The 19,153-nt window shown below is 36.3% G+C and overlaps 1 protein-coding gene across 1 annotated transcript; it reads left to right on the top strand.

Moving 5' to 3' along the window:
• Positions 1-8,074: 8,074 nt before the first annotated feature.
• On the top strand, positions 8,075-10,419 carry LOC120257257 (trans-resveratrol di-O-methyltransferase-like). Its single transcript, XM_039264790.1, is given in 3 exon segments — positions 8,075-8,610; positions 9,913-10,098; positions 10,100-10,419. Coding segments are annotated over 3 exon segments (747 nt in total). The 5' UTR covers positions 8,075-8,169; the 3' UTR covers positions 10,220-10,419.
• Positions 10,420-19,153: the final 8,734 nt, after the last annotated feature.

Below are 19,153 nucleotides of genomic sequence, written 5' to 3' on the forward strand. Positions count from 1 at the left end.
TAGATCTAACTCTTTAGTCCAGGAAAAAGACCCCTAGTCACAATTAAGCCCCAACACTATGGATTACTTCAATAATTCACTTTGTTGCTTGTGCAACTAAGCCCCAACGGAGTTTGTCTCTTAGGACTTCACTCTATCATGACCACAAAGAACTCTTGGAACGTTGAGGTAGGATAAATCACATTGGAAGGGAAAGGGGACGTTCCACTACCTCTCCATTCACCCTCTCGACCCTCTTCAATCTTGCTTTATCTAATTCTAATAGTATGTCACTCATCCACAAGGATTACCAAGATAGATTCTCAACCCTAGTGTCACTCTAAGGGAAAATCAATACAATAAGCATTCAAGGTTGAAACTCAATTAAAAACATCAATTAAAGAAGCAAAATAAGAGCCAAAGAAACAAAATCATCCTAGGGTTTTCAAGTCCAATCACCCACTAAGGGTTTAGCTCTCCATGGAGAAATACACAATCAACAATGAAATCAAAAGTAAAAGAATGTTATCCATAGATAAAACCCCCTTGTAGTCTGTATCGATGGTCTTGTGGAGCCGTCTCGTCTTCTCCAAAGGTTCCTTTGTCAAGCCTAGGGCACACCTTGCCAAATAGATGCCAATGAAAGCTTCCCGAATAACTCTTTTCTAAAGAACTCGATGTCGAAGACCGTAAAACCACTCCAAAAACCTAGGCAAAGCCTCTCCAAACCATAGCCGCAAGCGCCTCCAAAGATGGGCAAAAGATGGGGAAAATATGGGAAAGATGCCTCAATAACTCTAAAAACACATTATTTATAACGGCTGTAATCAAGCATCCTCCACACACCCATGTGAATTTCTAGGTCTTCATTTTCTGCGCGCTACGAACAGTAGCTGCTATAGTGACTTTGGTACATTGTTTTGATACAGTAAACTGCTATAGTGCTTCGCCGAAATACTCTCGAATCCACTCTTTTCATCAAGGCCACATGAAAGGGCACACATCCATGCGGTAGATCGCGTCGTGTCTTCATAGAAACCACATTGACGGAACTCTTGCTAATGTTGCATAAGCTGGAACAAATGAGTGCGACTGCCTTTGTGCCCCTCTACTTTGTGTATTCTCTTAAGCACAATGGAGGTTGGCACACACCCGCATGTCTTTAAGCACAACTTGTGTTTTTGCCTTTGTTCAACCTAAGAACTTCATCAACAATTGCATCCACGATCTACTTTTGCTTTCTTTCATTCAACTTTGTCTCCACAACCCTACATGCGGAAAAAAACACAAATACACACGAATAAGAGATAAAAGCTAATAAAAATGATGCTCAATGTAAGAAAAAGTACTTCGTATTACTTATACACAAGCACTCATCAGATCTCTAGGAACTTGTCTAGCATTCACATAGGGGCTACAGTCTTACTAAGGAACAGAAAGACTCTTGACTGATTATTGGGGGTGTCTTTAGCATTTCTAACACTAGTTATCATTTTGTGTGGGATGAATGGACATCCTGGGGTAATCCGGGGTGCAGAGGGTGAGGTTGGAAATTTACACACACTCACAAGAGCACTTTAGGTGAAACATGACTATCATTACTTGATTACTTGTAGAAAAACTCAATTTTTTTATTTTTGTTCATTTGTGCTTGTGGATTTCTTTACTTTTGAGCTTGAGATTGTATATTTAGCCATTTATCCTCTTACCCATGTTCTTCATGTTTATTTGCTTGAGCTCAAGAAAAAGCTTAGGTGCGGGGATATTTGATGAACGCTCAAATGCATGTATTTTATGTGTAAAATTTCTATAGTATTAATATATTCTTTGATGATTCAATGCCTTTGTGTGTTTTAATCATTTCTATTAGTGTTACAAGCATAAAGGAAGCCTAGGTGAGCCCAAGAACGCATTTAGGTAGAAATATACACCAAAAATGGCGTTTTAGGACCTTAGGACCGTAGTGGCACTGTAGTTAGCACTATAGCACAACGGGATTAAAGTTTTGTGAAGTCTCGGGTTTTGTTGACGTGCAACCTAGAACCCGTGAAGATGCCCGTAAGGCGAGAGATAAATATACAGGCACTGTAGCAGTTTTACTGTAGCACTTTTGATGAGTGCATTTCATATCATGTTTACTTACCCTCAATCCATTCATTTTCTTGTCTTATAGCACAACTTTGTCTAGATTCAGTGCTATTCTGGTTATATATGTTCTTGATTCAGAAATTCAGGGCTCGAAACAATTAGGAGTGAATTTTGTAGCCAAACAAGTGAAGAATGGAAAATGTGGCTAAGTGTTCAAGCTCAACACGGGCAGAGCACGATCGTGCTCTGTCCCACTAATTATCTCTGCTTGAAGGATCGCCTAGTGAAAATTCAAGTAGGTGGGGTGCTTTCAGGCTAAACACAGTCAAAGCACAAGTATGCTTCTCTCCCTGCTTATTTCAAGCTTGAGGTATTTTTTGCTCAATAGGAGAAGCACTCTTTGTTTTCTCCTAGCATGATCATGCTTAAGTGAAGCATGGGAAGAGCACAACTGTGCCCTCTCCCACTAGAAAATCATTGCATGCACTTAGTCGATTCACTCAAAATCCTAACCGAGAAAGCACGGTCTAAACACGACCATGCTTAGCCCGCGTAGAGCCCGAGATCATCCTTTTTAACTCCAAAATATAGGGTTTCACTATCATCTTTGTTAGGGGAATCTTTTCTCCACCGGGAGAACTTTAATGTGAGCGAAGATCAAGCTTCACCACACCTTCTAAGGGATCAAGGACGAGTTGGAGGCACTAGGGAAGTGGGGTTAGCATATCGGATCTCAATTAGGATGATCATCTTGATAACGAGGGAGTCATGTCTTCTTCCTTTAGCTCATTATCTTTCTTTTCCTTGTTGTATCCGTCCATGAAGGGCTAACCATCCATGGTGCCCCGGGACATGATCTATGATGTTTTGTATATTTTGACTACTTGTTTTTAATATCTACATGGTTCTCTTATATTCATGTGTTTAATCTTGTGTTACATAACTTGATGTGTTAGATTATGCACAGTTGCCCTAGTAAAACTCAGTGTATGGATTACCATAGTTGTGATTGCTAGTATGATTGCAAAACTTGATCTGTTTGAAATGCACAGTTACCTTAGCAAAACTTCGTGTACTTGAGAACCATTAATGAAACATTGCTTGTGAGCACACACTTGAACTTTAGAATATACCTAGTAGGCTTTAGAAGCAAGTCAACATGCTATAGCTCTTAGGAATCATCCCAGCGCATTGCTCTCTCATTGGTGAAACCTTGTTCCTAATCCATCCTTTTTCTCCACCTTTTTTCTCCTTTGTTTAATTGTTGTTATTCTTAAAACCAACCCAATTCCTGCTCAACTAGACATCGGAAGAAGAGTGAGTACTTTAAGTCCAGTCCCTGTGGTTTAACAACCCTACCCCTCGTGAGGTACCACTGTATTACTTATGTGTGACCCGTATACTTACGACGAGTGCATCAACTTTACAAAAAGTTTAGCAAAAATCTCAAGGCTCTCAAGAGCATCTTCATGCCCGTGAACCAGACCGTGAAGCCATCCTAAGAGAGGTTTTAAAAGGAGTTTTAGGGCATTTTGAGGGGATCATCTTTCTCTTGGGCTTCTTAGGCCGCCGCCCCACCTTTCTTGCCAGTGATTTCCTACGATTTACTGCACAAAGCTTTACCAAGAGGGAGGTAAACATCGAAGGAGGAGATACAGAGAAGATCCAATGCATCAAAGTATCGTTTAAGGGGAGATTTCTTCAAACCTTCAAGATCTTCATCCATCCAAGGGGATCTAAAAGCTAAAGGGAGTATTTCTTAATTCTTTTATTGTTTATTTGTTCCTTGGAGTTGTATGAGTGTTTCTCTTTCACGAGGAACTAACTTATTTGTGGTTTGGATATGATGAACTCTAGGGTTGCTTTTGTTGTAATTTGGATGCTCATCCTTGTTGATGTATTGTTGGACGTTGTATTTCTTTTATGGAATCTTGTAGTTTGTGGTCCTTGCTATGTGTTCTTTGATGTTTTGGATTGAATAAGAACTCTGTGGTTCAAATTCTAGGTTGTATTTGGATACGTGGGATGCTCCCTTGTGTTAGACTCACATATCTTGAAAGGGATTCATGTACCAATACACCAAGGGATTCGGTATTTGGTACCCTTCAATCATTTGGGATGAAACTAGATGTGTGTTTGACCGTAATTAGAGATTTTCCAGCACTCAATGCAATCATAGGAGGATTTGATCAAATGAGATTTTGAACCAATACTTGTATAGGATTAGGGGTAATCACTGAGGGATTCATGATTACCTTCTTTAGGAATCTCTTGGCCCAACTACCATCACAACATTTTATCCTAATTTTAGGACTTAATGACAACCCTAGGAGGATTCGTTGTCCAAATCACCCCTTCCTATGTTTGATTCTCCCTTGAATGCCAATTGTGTGTAATGGTAGTCCAGATTTCATTTTAGTTAGTTCTTTCTCTTTTTGTAATTAATGTTCATCTTTCGACGTGTTAGGCTAGAAAAAAGACGAAAGGGAAGTAATAGTAGCTCCTTGGCCCTGTGTAATATGACCACGTGTCACACATAGGGTATTATTTGACTACCCTGTGCACTTGCTAGAGATCACATTAGTGCTCACCCACGAGATATTACTTGACGACTTGTATACTTGCAGTATTATTGGACCAATTGTAATATTACTTACATATTCACATATTTATATTTGCATATTTTTCACACAACTTTATAAATGTTCGTCAGCAGCAATAAGGAATTTCGTGTTGGGGGCATTGGCCTTGGTTGTGAGAAGAACATTGGTGGCTTGTCCCTAAGTTATGAGAAGCATGTTAGTTTTGAATGGCTTAACATAACTACCATCAACATCAACATTGGTGATTGAGTGGTTGGCGATGGTGTGCGGCGTTTATCAATTTTAGTAAGACTTTTTGCTGAGGATCAAAATTGGTGTTCGGATGGGATTCAAAGTTTTGACTAGTAGCAAGTAAGTAATTCGCACATGTTATTTTGACAAATATAAATTACAAATTTATAATATTATTTGAATAATTATTTAGCTGGTTTTACTATTAATTATGCTTGTGGTAATTTATTTTGAAATTTATCCATTATATAATTATATAGATTGGAGTGTGTATTTACTTTTCGTTATTGTTTCATTCTAATTAAATTAATTTCACTTGTTTCTTTATTCATATACATAACTGTTTTATTCTTTACTTTGGAGACTGAGTGCTATTTATTAATGATTTGGAGTTTCAACTATTCAATTTTATATTTAATTTTTGTTTATGTTTTAATTTTCCCTTTAGTGTACTTATAATTTAATTTTTAAGATTAAATAAGTAGTTGGATTTTATGTCCAACAGCCATCGATATTGTTTATTTGTTTATTTGTTTATTTTTTTGTTATTTATTTATTTATTCTTAATCTGTCCACTTACCTATATAAGTTTTGCTTATCTACAATCTTAATTTGTGATCATCTATTTTCAGGCATTAATTTTTTTATGGATTTATTTATCTAGTTATTTTGAAAATAAGTGGGCTACCTTCTTTGAATAAGATACACTAAATCCTGTATTTCAGTTTTCTATATTCTGTTATATTAATAATTATGTAATTTGATTACGAGTTTGTTAATAATGTTTTAGTCTTCAAATTAATTTTACTCAACCCAATTAGTGGGGGTTAATCATTAATCTTGTCAACAAAAATTCTTTAGAGAAAAATGAGACTGCAGTTTTGCACCATGTCTGTCGGTGAAATAATAATGCTCATTTGATATTCAGTCTCGGGACACCGAGAGTAAACAAATGACTTCTGATATTGATAGAAATTTGGAGACATATTATTTTGGAAATTTAGTATATTTTTTAACCACACTTCTGAATTTTCTAGTTTAGTCTAATTGGAAAATAATCATGCTTTGGAGACCTATGCTCAAATTTGGCAATTTACTATATTTATGATTTACAATTTTGAGATATGTTATTTCTTTTGCTTACAATTTTTTGGATAATGGTATTACTTAAGAACTATACCAATGATGGACTATTTATTTTGCATTTCTTTAAGCTCTGTTTAATTTAAGTGTGAACACTAAATTTCTTTCGATATTTGAAATTAAGATTCATGAACCATGTTGATTTTAAATATATTTCAGCGGATTACTTACTTGGCAAGTAAGCTCATAAAGTTGTTTTAAATTTTTTCCAGCTCAAGAAACCATTGTGGACTTAAAAAGGCTGCCAATAGATGATGCCCTTATCTGTTGTAGAATTTGAATCTTTGTATTTGCCTGTTCTGAATCCTTTATTTTGTATTTTTTTTATCTCCTGTATCCATGGGTTGTATTGTACTAATTGAAGTCTGTAATTTTGTACATTTGTCAGTTTGTCGGATTTATCAACTCTGAATCATGTTCTGAGGCTTATGGGGTTCACACCTTGTGGATCTGCAGTCGTTTGTCTGCATGAGTCAATTTTAGCGGATTGGATCCAGGGGCATGACAATCTCCTTTTTCCAAAAATTGGTTTAACTTCATCTTTTCTTTGAGGGATTCTCTTGATTTGTCTCATGGGTCATCACAAACCAAAATCGGTATTTTTTCCCTTAACAACATTTGCATCAATTATCTGACAACTTGTTTTTTCTCATCTCATTACTCTACACATCTTATTCTTATTTTTGTAGCTTATAATAAAAACACCATGATGTGTTTTTTTAAATATATATATATATATATATATATATATTTTTGTCGTTGCAAAATTTTAGCTTTATATTTTAACTTCAACCCTAAATCTTTCTGTCTACTGAAACTCTTAGCCTCTAGCTCACAAATAACTGTAAGACCTATTCATCTGATTTATTCTTAGACTCCAATTTATTATGCTGTTTCTCTTTACTTAATAGATTGATTTTCAAATCGTCAAAAAGTCCCCCTAAAAGTCTTGTCAATAAATGGTAGCGAATAGAACTAGATCCTTACCATCAATCTTTACATTGATGTTTTCAAATCATTAATCTGCTCTTATCTATAGGTCTTATAGGTCATTACCAGCTTATTATTTCCAAGGGGCTGTTTGCTTGGAGAATATTGGCATTGGGTTCAAAAGTTTTTTAACTATTACATAGGAGGAAAATCTTTTTATTAAACTGACAAAAGGTTGCGCTTAATTAATATTAATAAAAATTTTTTTATTTTTAAATGAATTTTTTTAAAAAAATAAATTTTTAAAAAAATTAATTATTAAATATATTTATCTAAATAATTTAATTTTTATAAAATGATTATATAATAATAATGGCTATCCTATGCCGGAAGAGAAGTTGCTATGCCCAAATCAAATTATGTGCCGGCGTCTAACTTGTCTGAATCACACTCAAATAGCTTGTTATTCAAATAACGTCGACCGGATCCGCCCATTTTGGCGGTTAATATTGAAAAGAAAATCATGGCCGTGAGATGCAATTTCATTAATCTTGGATCAATTCTCTCTATTGTCCCTACAATCAGACAAAAAAAATTAACACCACCAAATCCTCTAGCCTCAGCATTCACTAATACAGATCTTTGAGTTAGATCCACACTCTACCATATTTCTTAAATTATCTCAAAACATACATCATCCCGTCATTTTCCTAATTTTATACAATAATAAACAGTTTCATGTCCCCATCTTTATTTTCTCATCCTTCCTTCAAGACAGTATAAATAGCCACCATTCAACTTCTCCCAAGAACCATTCCATCTGAAATTAGAAAAAAAAAAGAACGAAATCAATAGAGTTATGGCTGATCAGATGGAATTCACAACCACTGAACTTCTAGAAGCCCAAGCACATGTGTGGAATCTCTTGTTCAGCTTCTTGAAGTCCATGTGTCTAAAGAGCGCAGTAGAACTTGGCATTGCCGATGCTCTCAAGAGACATAAGAAGCCAATAAATCTCTCGAACTCATGGCTGCTCTCTCAATACCTCCATCAAAAACTGATCCATTCCGGCGTCTCATGCGAACTCTAGTTCAAAATGGAATTATTCTCTGAAAGGGGAAACGAGTCTGGGGATCATCATGAAGTGAAATATCTCCTCACACCATGCTCTCATCTCTTGGTCCCTGGTGAAACAATGAATGTTCTCCCCTTTGCAAGCTTGGTTGTGGACCCAAATATTATTGATCCTTCACATATCTTGGGGCCATGGTTCAAGAGCCCTAAGGGGACACCCTTTGAGTTTTATTTTAGTAAAGGGTTTTGGGAGGTGGTCGACGAGAAGCCGGAGTTTAACAAGGGGTTCAATGAGGGGATGGCTAGTGATTCGGAGCTTGTGGGTGATGTTGTTATGATGACTTGCAGGGATGTGTTTAAGGGGTTGAAATCATTGGTTGATGTTGGTGGTGGGACTGGAATTATGGCAAGAGCTATAGCTCATGCTTTCCCGGAGACTAAGTGCACCGTTCTTGATCTGCCTCATGTGATTAATACTGTGAATGATGACAATAGCCTTGTTGAGTACATTGGTGGCGATATGTTTGTCTCTGTTCCTCATGCCAATGCTGCTCTCCTGAAGGTACAGGACCTTAATACTATTAAGTTTTTTTTTTTTTTTAAGAAAAATATTTCAGCAATCAGGTATATATAAATACTGAATTTTAAAACCTTAAATCATATATATATATATGTATATATTTAATACATACGTTGGTTACCTGGTAATTCCCAAAACTTTATAGAAGAGAACATCAATAATATTGTTTCTAAAAGATCATTTTATGTTTTTAATTTATGATGTTGATCTTAATTACATAAAGTGTTAGATATTTTGATTGGTGATGTCATCGATGATTGAGTGATCCTAAAGCTTAGAATTTGCCATTTTAAGTTTATGGTTTTATTAGAGTATTAGACTTTTGCCTTTTTTTTAAATATTATAATGGCAATAAGTATCTCTCGCATACAGATCCCTTATGGGACTAGTCTTATTTATATATTAGATTTGATTTTTTACATTAAAGTCAAATGTCTTATCGTTGGTTTAGTATGACAATAACAATGCTAGATACTTCTATTTTAAACAAGGGTTTTCTTTGACAATAATATAATAGGAGTAAACTTTATATTATTTACTCCTATTATATTATTGTCCATTGAAGAGAATTATGCATATGTACGAAAATATGCAAGACTACTAAATTAATAGTATGTATTATAGAGTTTACTTTCATAAAGTATTTGAGATCTAGACCTTTTTATTCTTAGCAATTTCGAAGAAATTCATATCAAAATTGGAACCGCAAATAAATAAGAATACTATTCCAATATCAAAAGTAAAGTAAATAAAGATATAAATTACATAACTCGTTAAAACTTTTACTAACTTTTGTACCGTTTTAATATTCAATAAATAAAGATTAATAATGTCATTGCATCTTTATTTACAAAACTACAAGGATAGTTTATGGGGCATAGTCACCACGGATAGCGATCCAAGAAGACAATAATATATATTTCATAATTTTCTCTTTAATTTTTTTTATTGTGTGGATAAGCAACAAACAAAAGCAATTAGAATAATAATTAATGATTTTGCAATAATCTTTTACATTTAAAAGTGATCTACAGATTAAGCAAGTAACGACACTTTATCTAAAAATAATATCCATAATTTTTCATTATTGCTATTTTGTATATTCCATATATTAATGTTAATTTTAAGATGTATTCATTTTATATATTCATTTTATCAGCCATACCTATAAAAGACTAATTAATTATTCATAATCATTCTCACAAGCTGTGGAAGCCATAAATTCATTTTATGTTTGTATACAAGCCACCAAATATTTTTATAATTTTATATTATAATTTCCAGTGGATTTTACATGACTGGGACGATGAAGATTGTGTCAAAATTTTACAAAATTGCAAGAAAGTCATTCCTACAAGAGATCAGGGAGGAAAGATTATTATAATAGATATGGTGGTGGGAGTCACATCAGACAAGCATGCTTATGCGGTGGAAACACAATTACTTTTTGACATGATGATGATGATTCTTTTTCAATGGAAAAGAAAGGAATGAAAGTGACTGGCGCAAATTATTTCTTGCAGCAGGCTTCAAGGATTACAAGATCACTCCATTTCTAGGCCTTAGATCAGTTATCGAGTTATATCCCTGAAAAGCTAGTTCTACTGTCTTTTTGTATTGTATCGTTCTTATAAGTATGCTATTATTGTAAGTTTGTTAGTATGCTATTATTGTAAGTTTGTATGGTGTCCTATATCATATTGAGCTGTGATGAGTTTGTTATTATTATATGTTTGTATGGACGATATTAAGTCGGTTATGCTTGAAGAAGATAATATCTGTATAAAAATATATTAATATCATGTACGCTTTTTCTTCTGGTAATAAATAAAGAAGATATATATTTTTGATAAATAAGTTTAATACCATAACATCAATTAGGGGTTTTTGTAGGGTGTACCTCTGAATAATTTTAAAATTGCATATTTGCCCCTGAATAAATGTTAATTGCATACATACCCTTGATTAATATATATAATTACATATATATCCATGCGGTTCAAATTAGTTGAAAAACCATCCGTTAACAAACAACAGTATATAAAATGACCATTATACCCTTTGAATATATAACCTTGAAATTTTTTAAAATTGTACAAAGGTTATTTTGGACTTTTTGTATATCTTAATCCTTATTATAACCATACTTAATCAAGTTTGATTAACGGAATATAACAAGAGGGGGATATTTGCAATTATCAACATTTTTCAAGGGTATATATACAATTATGTTTTCTTTTAAGGTAAATATGCAATTATAAAACTTTTGAAGGGTTTATAAGCAATTTTCTCTATCAATTAGGAATTTTTGCCCGATTGACACTTGTTGCACTACTTGCTCATTAAACCTTGTGGAAACTCAAGTTCGATGTTTAAGGGACTAGTTTAGTTGTTTCTTGTTTTAATTTCTTCGAAAAAAAGAAAAACTGAGGTTTGTTTTGTTTGTGCAAAGAGCTACCACCTATGAAGTATGGAGCTTCTCTTATAAGTCGAATACTAGTTATGACCTAATGAAAGAAAGGGCTGTCTTATGGGATGAGTGAAAGCTACCACCCCGGTAGAAAGAGCTACCACCTCCAAAGTGTGAAAGCCACCTTAGCGGATGCTTTGGAAAGGGCTACCTTAAACGATGTGTGAAGCTACTACCTTCTCCTTTCTTTTTGTACATATATAAGTCCCTTATACTTAGAACTTTGAGGAGTATACATTGGGTTGACTTGAGTGAGTCTACACACACTTACACGATATCGGGTTTGTTGTCATTTTTTATTCAAGTTTTTAGCTGGAGCATTGATTTTTCCTATTCAGTGTTAAAATTTTTCCTGCAGAAAAGTACTGGAGCAATTTACGGTAGCAAAGTACAATGTTAAAATTTTTCCTATTTAGTCTACACACACTTACATGATATCAGTGTTACTATAGCAAAGTACTGGAGCAAATTACTGTAGCAGTTAATGTTCACAGACCGTAGAAAATCAGTTTCCTAGAGATTCACACGGGCTTGTGGAAATTCCACACGCCCATGTGGATGCCCGATTCCAGTCCTATTTAAGTCGCGATTTCAGCAGTTTTAAAGGGTATTTTGCCCATCTTTTCCCCATCTTTGGAGGTGCTCGTGGTTAGAATTTGGAGAGGCTTTGGCAAGGTTTTTGGAGTATTTCTATGGCCTTCAACATCACGTTCCTTCGGAAGATATTTATTGGGGGAGCTTTCATCGGCGTCGATTCGGCGAGGTATGCTCCAGGCTTGACGAGGAAACCTTTGGAGAAGATGAGGCTACTCCACAAGACCATCGATATAAACTACAAGGGGGTTTTACTTATGGATTGTAAATTTTTACTTTCGATTTCATTATTGATTGTATCTTGCTCCATGGAGAGCTAAACCCCTAGTTGGTGCTTGGACTTGTAAACCCAAGGATGATTTTGTTTCGTTGACTTTTTATTATGTTTTTTTTTAATTGATGTTCTAATTGAGATCCAATGTTGAATGCTTGTTGAAGTGATTTCCCTTAGAGTGACACTAGGGTTGACAATCCATCTTGGTAATCCTTGTGGATGAGTGACAAACCATGAAGGTTAGATAAAGCTAGATTGGAGAAGGTTGAGAGGGTGAATCGAGAGGTAGCGGAATGTCCCCTTTCCCTTCCGGTGTGATTTATCCTACCTCCATGTTCCAAGAGTTCTTTGCTATCACAATAGAGTGAAGTAGAAGTACTAAGAGAGGAACTCCGCAGTGGCTTAGTTGCACAAGCGATAGAGAGTGAAGCGTTACAGTAATCCTTAGTGTTGTGGCTTCATTAAGACTTGGGGTCTTTTGCCTGGACCAAAGTATTAGATTTAGATTAGGGAAAAGGGTTTATCACTTGGAGTCCCTAGAGCTTTAAGAAGCCTTACACAGTGTGAGGTGTTGAGATTGAGCAATTTCACCACCGAGGCATATTGTAGGGTTAGTCATAATTGACATTAGGTTTGGGACCATGTGTTTAAGGATTTCCATGACTCATTAGACATTAGTTGGGAGACATAATGATTGGTCTTTCACTTGAAGCAATAATCCTACTGTGAGCAATGTCCTGGTGCCCCACTTTCTATCGATTGCCTTTCCTTTCATTTTATTGCGTCTCTCTTTCTTATTTTCTTTATTTCTTTTCCACATTGATATTGTTCACACCATATTGGAATCATCATCATTCTAGTTAAATAGCAATTCTAGTGTTTGTGATCACTATTTCCTGCGGAGACAACTACCCACTCACTTGGGTAATTATTACTTCGACAACTCGTGCACTTGCGGTACACACGCAAGGGTGTATCACATAGATGGATGCAAAACTGCTAAGTACTTTAAGTTTCAATCCTTGAAAGTGTAGACTTTGTTGAATTGCTAACGGGAGCATTAGATGGTTGTGTAACACTCACAGAACTGTTTGATATATATTTGATCACATCTTCTATGCACTTTGAACATGATTATATTCAAATATTTCATTAATATCATGTGTTTTATGTTTTTTTGTTTAATTAGGGAATGTGAAGGATGATAATTGTTTCTGTATACAAATTTATTGTATGTTTTACATACAATGAGCATCACTTTTATCATATTTTATGCCTTATATTTGTGTATTTGTGTTCTTTTGTGCAATTAGGGTTGTGAAGGTACTGTGTGAGAAAATGAAATAAAGATAGGTCATGGAGGCACATATTGGAGTTCTTTTGTGCGACACAATGATCAAGACACAAGTTGTGCTTGTATATATAGGAGTGTGTGCCAACTTTCAAAGGTTTTCAAGTCAATTTATGAGCTGGAAGGGAACAAAGATAGTGACACGCTCATGTTCCAACTGATGTGAAGATTTCAAGAGTTTTCCCAACACTTTTAGCCTACAGAAAGCCATGTGACTTACAGCACGGCCGTGTGCCAGACAGTGTGACCTCAGATAAAGAAGATTTTTAAAAAAGGACTGTTTATAAGCTCTATAGTAGGTTACGGTTCACGAGCGAAGTAGTAGGTTACTGTTGATAGTTTGCTGCTGTAGATAGCCATACGGCTGTATGAGTGCCCGTGTGGAAATTCCACATGGCCAAGTTACCGTGTGAGTGCCTTGATAAGTGTTTAAGTAAACATATTTCTTTATGTATTTAACATACATTCAGCATTATTTTTATCATGTTTTAAGTCTCATAAATTTTATTTGGTGTTCATTTCTACAAATGTGGTTGTGAAGGTTTTGAGAGAAGAAAGTAAAGCAAAGATAGATTATGAAGGCTTATTTTGGGAGTTTTTGTATAACATAAGGATCAAGACACAAGTGGAGCTCTTACATGTGGGGGTGTGTGCCAACTTCCAAAAGAATTCAGGTTAAATTATGAGTTGGAAGGGCACAAAGTAGCGACATTCCCATGTTTCTACTTGTGTGAAAACTTAAAGAGCCTTCCCAATGATGATTAGATGACAAGAAGCCTCATAACCTGCCATGTGGACTGTGCCCGTCCCATGTGGCCTCAAGAGAAGAGTTTTGAAGCCTTGTACATGCAAAGCACTGTAGCAAAACACTGTAGCTTTTAAATACATATCATCAAGGAAGCCACCAACTTTGATCGATTCCTTCTCCGCAATACCATCAAGGAAGCCACCGACAACCCTAACTTTGGAGAGGATTCCATCAAGACGTCGAAGCTATCCATCAGGGCCATCAGTTCAGATATAGGGGGGTTTATTTCTATGGCCTTTATATACTTTCATTCATTGATGGTTTGTTTTGTATATGGCTCCATGGAGAGCTAAACTCCTAGAGGCTATTTAGGCTTGTGAACCCTAGGATTCTAATCTTGTGTGTATTTGCTTTGTGTTTCTATTTAATCCGAGTTTGGTTAAGTTTCAATCTTGCTTACCTAATACTTGCTTGCCTTATTGATCTTATGTTTGTTTTGTTTGCATGATTTATTTACCTTGGTGAGAGAGAGGTCTCGATTAGGGATAAAACCTCAAGACTAAAGAGGGTTGAGAGGATGAGTTATGAGATAGTGGAGTGCCCCGTTTCCCTCCGATTGGTGTATTCTATCTCCATGTTCTCTATGCTCTAAGTAACTATATGTGGTGTGAGGTGTTGAGATTGAGAGAGTTCTCCACCGGGACCTCGTAGGGGGTTAGGGGCCTTTCACCTAAAAGTAAGGTTAGGTCTATTCTTAGGAATCAGATACACCCTTTGCAATCCCTAGAGTGTTATGTGGTAATAAGTGATGTGAGGTGTTGAGATTGAGAGATTTCTCCACCGGGACCTCGTAGGGGACTAGTATCGGTGATCTAGAGGTAGGATTCGATTATCTTTGGATTTCCATAACTTAACCTACTCATTCTATAAACACTTTGCGAGACCAAGTACCTAATACCAAGATCCTAGGGGAGCATTTTCGAATACCCCACTTTTTACTAATTAAGATATATCTCTATTTTTACCATTGGATATTCATCTTTGGTATTTATTTCTTCACACACTAGATCATTACTTCATCTTGACAAGTAACTAAATGTATGTATTTTCTTATATGTATTTTATATACTTGGCTTGTATTTTTCTTAGGAATTGATGCCCTGTTTTTGTTCTTAATAGAGTGGTATTTGCTATGAGGGCATGGAGAAGCCACGGAGAACACAAGGATACGATCGGTAGTGAAAAAGAGAAGAAAACCAAGGCGCACTCATCGTGGCGTATTCATCGTAGCATATTACTGTAGGTTCGGGGTACCATAGTAATTTCACTATAGCAGCTATTATAGCACCTGGAGGATTTTCAGGATAGAATGTTTGGCTAGCTCATGCTGCCTCCATACGGGCCGCATGAAGCCCATATAGGCCCTATGAAGTCATGATTTATCCGAGTTTTGAGCCCAATTCGCACCCCATACGACCCCCATAAGGCTCATGTACCCCGGCGGTATAAAAGGACACTTTTAGGGCAAGAAAGGGGGTCTTTAGCCACCACTTGGGAACGAGAAGAAGTAGAATAAAGAAATCTCTTGAAGGCAACATTCTATCGATAGAGAAGGAAGCAAGAGATTCATCATCAAAGGGAGAGATCTATTACCAAGGAAGGAAGAATCAAGGATAGGGAAGTGGCCTTCGGCTAGGGGAAGCATTATTCGGCCGGATCTCCATCTCTTTCTTCATCATTTTGACTAGAGAGTGTCATCTATGAACTCTATTTATGCTTTTCTTTATTTTGTTGTTATTACTTGTATGATGGCACACTAGACCCCTAAGGTCACCATGGGTGTTGGCGAACCTTGGTGGCTCATCATGTGTTTTAGATGTTTTTTACTTAATTGTAATGCTTGAGTTGATTTATATTTAGTTCATTGCTCTTCATGCCAAGAGCTACCCAATGGAGAGATCCATAGTTCTTTCTTGAGTTATTCACGTAGATGTGACCTACTTGTGTGTATTATATCATTAATGAACTAAAAGGGGTTTGCTTGTATCGATATGCAGAGAAATTGGATGTCGGTAGCCCTCCGATCTATAATGGTAAACTTAGGTTAAGTGTACCATTATCTTGGGATCTTCTTGTACTTAATGCAATCGTAGGGTAATGTTGGTTAGGGAGAAATTCCAATCAACATTCATATGGGATTATGGTTCAATCACTGAAAAATTGGGGTTGATCTAATCTAAAGATCCTTTGGTCTAAATCACCCTTGCTATCTTTTGTTATTCATCCATGTATCATGATGACCCATCAAGGGGATCTACATCCATAGGCCTTTGAAATTTACTGTAGCTCTTGCTATCTCTTGCTTTGTTCTTTAATTCATATAGCTATATCATGTTTACTTTCTTACAAAGACTAGAGTAAATTTTCATGCTAAAGATGTTATGCTAGATAATAAGCGATGAAGGAGTAATAGTAGATACTTTGCCCCAAGGAATATGATCCTCGTGTCTTTACACGAGGTATTGCTTGTTGATCCCGTACACTTGCAAGGAGCACATCAAGTTTTTGGCACCGTTGCCGGGGACCCAATAAGGAATTATGGGAAACTTCTAGCTTGTTGCTCTACCCATTTTCTTATCTATTTATTTACTATTTTCTTTTTCTTTTAATTTCTTTTGAGCTTAACTCTCTACTATCTTTCTTGATTGTGCAAGGTACCATGCATGACACGTGCAAATCCATCAAACTTAATTGCACTGGATAGTAAAATTAAAAGGACCTTGCGTCAAAGACTAAGAGAAGTTGGTGAAGGCTCAAGTGAATGAAATATTGAAATTAAAGATAGAGAATCTTCAATCACGGCCGAGGAGAGATGCACCTTATTTGAATATGAAAGGTCACAGTTCACAGGTGAAGAATTCAGTGTTCAAGCAACAACCATTGCCACAAATAATTTTGAAATTAAAGCAATTACAATTGGTTTGTTCAAGAATTTAGTTCAATTCAATAGTCTTGCAAATGAGGATGCCTATGATCACCTTGCACGTTTTCCCCAAATTTGCTCTATGTTTAAGATAAATGGAGTGACGGATGATGCAATCCTGTTGCGACTATTCCCATTCAGTCTAAGGGCCAGGGCATACCGGTGACTCACATCTCTACCACTGGGATCAATCAAAACATGGAAGGACATGGTCGAGAAATTTCTTAGAAGATATTTTTGATAAGTGCTTGTGTATTAGTAATACGAAGTATTCTTTTCCTATAATGAGCCTTACTTTTCTCAGATTCTATCACTAATACATGTGCATTTGTGTTCTTTTTGAGCATGTAGGGTTGTAGAGACAAATATAGAAGAAAAGAAGCCAAAGTAGATTACGAATGAACTTAGTTGATGAAATCTTGGAGTGAACAAACGAGAAGACACAAGTTGTGCTTTCGAAAAGAAATGTGAGTGTGTGCCAACCTCCGTGGTGTTTAAGGAAATATCCAAATTGGAGGGCACAAAAGGCAGTCACACTCATGTGTTTTGACTTGTGCAAAGCTAGCAAGATTGTCATCAAATGTGCTTTTTATTTGAAGATGCAACATAATCTCAGCAGTAAAACGTGTGCTCGCTTTATGTTGCCTCGATGGAAAGTGTGGATTTGGGAGTATTTTTGCGAGTACTCGTACCGTGCATCGTAGCAAAAATCACCGTAGCGACCCATCTGCTCACGGGCCGCGAGAATTGATTTCCTAGAGATTCACACGGGTGTGTGAAAATTCCACACGCCCGTGTGGATGCATGATTCCAGCCCTATTTAAGTCGTGATTTCAGCCCGATTTGGGGACTCTCCTTTCCATCTTTTAGCTGTCTTTTCTCCATCTTTAGAGGCACACACGGTTAGGGTTTGGAGAGGCTTTGACTAGGTTTTCTAGGGGCTTACGGACTTTGACATCACGGTTCCTTCGGAAGAGAGTTATTGGGGAAGCTTTCGTCGGCACCGATCCGGCGAGGTGTGCCCTAGGCTTGACAAGGGGACCTTTGGAGAAGACACGGCCACTTCACGAGAGTTATTCATGGATTGCATTTTTTTACTTTTGATTTTATTATTGATTGTATTTTGCTTCATGGAGAGCTAAACCCCTAGTGGGTACTTAGACTTGTAAACCCTAGGATGATGTTGTCTCTTTGACCTCTTATTATGCTTCCTTTAATTGATATTTTAATTGAGTTCCAATTTTGAATGCTTGTTGAGTTGATTTTTTCTTAGAGTGAAACTAAGGTTGAGAATCCATTTTGGTAATCCTTGTGGATGAGTGACACACCACGAGGGTTAGACAATACTAGATTGGACAGGGTTGAGAGGGTGAGTCGAGAGGTAGTGGAGCATCCCCTTTCTCTTTCGGCATGATTTATCCTACCTCCACGTACCAAGAGTTTTTTGCGGTCACAATAGAGTGAAGTGCTAAGAGACGAACTCCGTTGGGGCTTAGTTGCGGAAGCAATAGAGTGAAGCATTGAAGTAATCCTTAGTATCTGGGGCTTAATTATGACTAGCGGTCTTTCTCCTGGACCAAAGGGTTAGATCTATTTTTAGGTAATAGGGTTTATCACTTGGAATCCCTAGAACCTAAAAGCAACCTAACACGATGTGAGATGTCGAGGACCGAGAGATTTCTCCATCGGGGCATAGTGTAGGGTTAGTCACGGTTAACTTTTAAGTTTTTAAGACGTGTATTTAAGGATCTCCATGACTCATTAAGCATTAGTTAGGGAACATAATGATTTGCGCCTCCTTCTTCTTTTCTTTTTTCTATTTGTATTAATTCTTATTCACAACATTATCGATTCATCTTCATTCTAGTTAAATAGTAATCTTTGTGTTTCTAATCACTATTACCTGTGGATTCGACTACCCACTTACAGGGGAATTATTATTTTGACAAACCCATACACTTATGGTACACACGTAAAAGGGCATTTGTTAATTTCCACTAAGCAAAGTGGTGAAATTGAGTCAAGAAATTTCTGCATTTAAATAAGGGAAGTCCGAGACATTATTTGAGGCTTATGAAAGATTTAAAGACCTTCTTAGAAGATGC

The sequence above is a fragment of the Dioscorea cayenensis genome, unplaced genomic scaffold (genome assembly GCF_009730915.1).
Source record: "Dioscorea cayenensis subsp. rotundata cultivar TDr96_F1 unplaced genomic scaffold, TDr96_F1_v2_PseudoChromosome.rev07_lg8_w22 25.fasta BLBR01001984.1, whole genome shotgun sequence".
Lineage (NCBI taxonomy): Eukaryota > Viridiplantae > Streptophyta > Magnoliopsida > Dioscoreales > Dioscoreaceae > Dioscorea > Dioscorea cayenensis.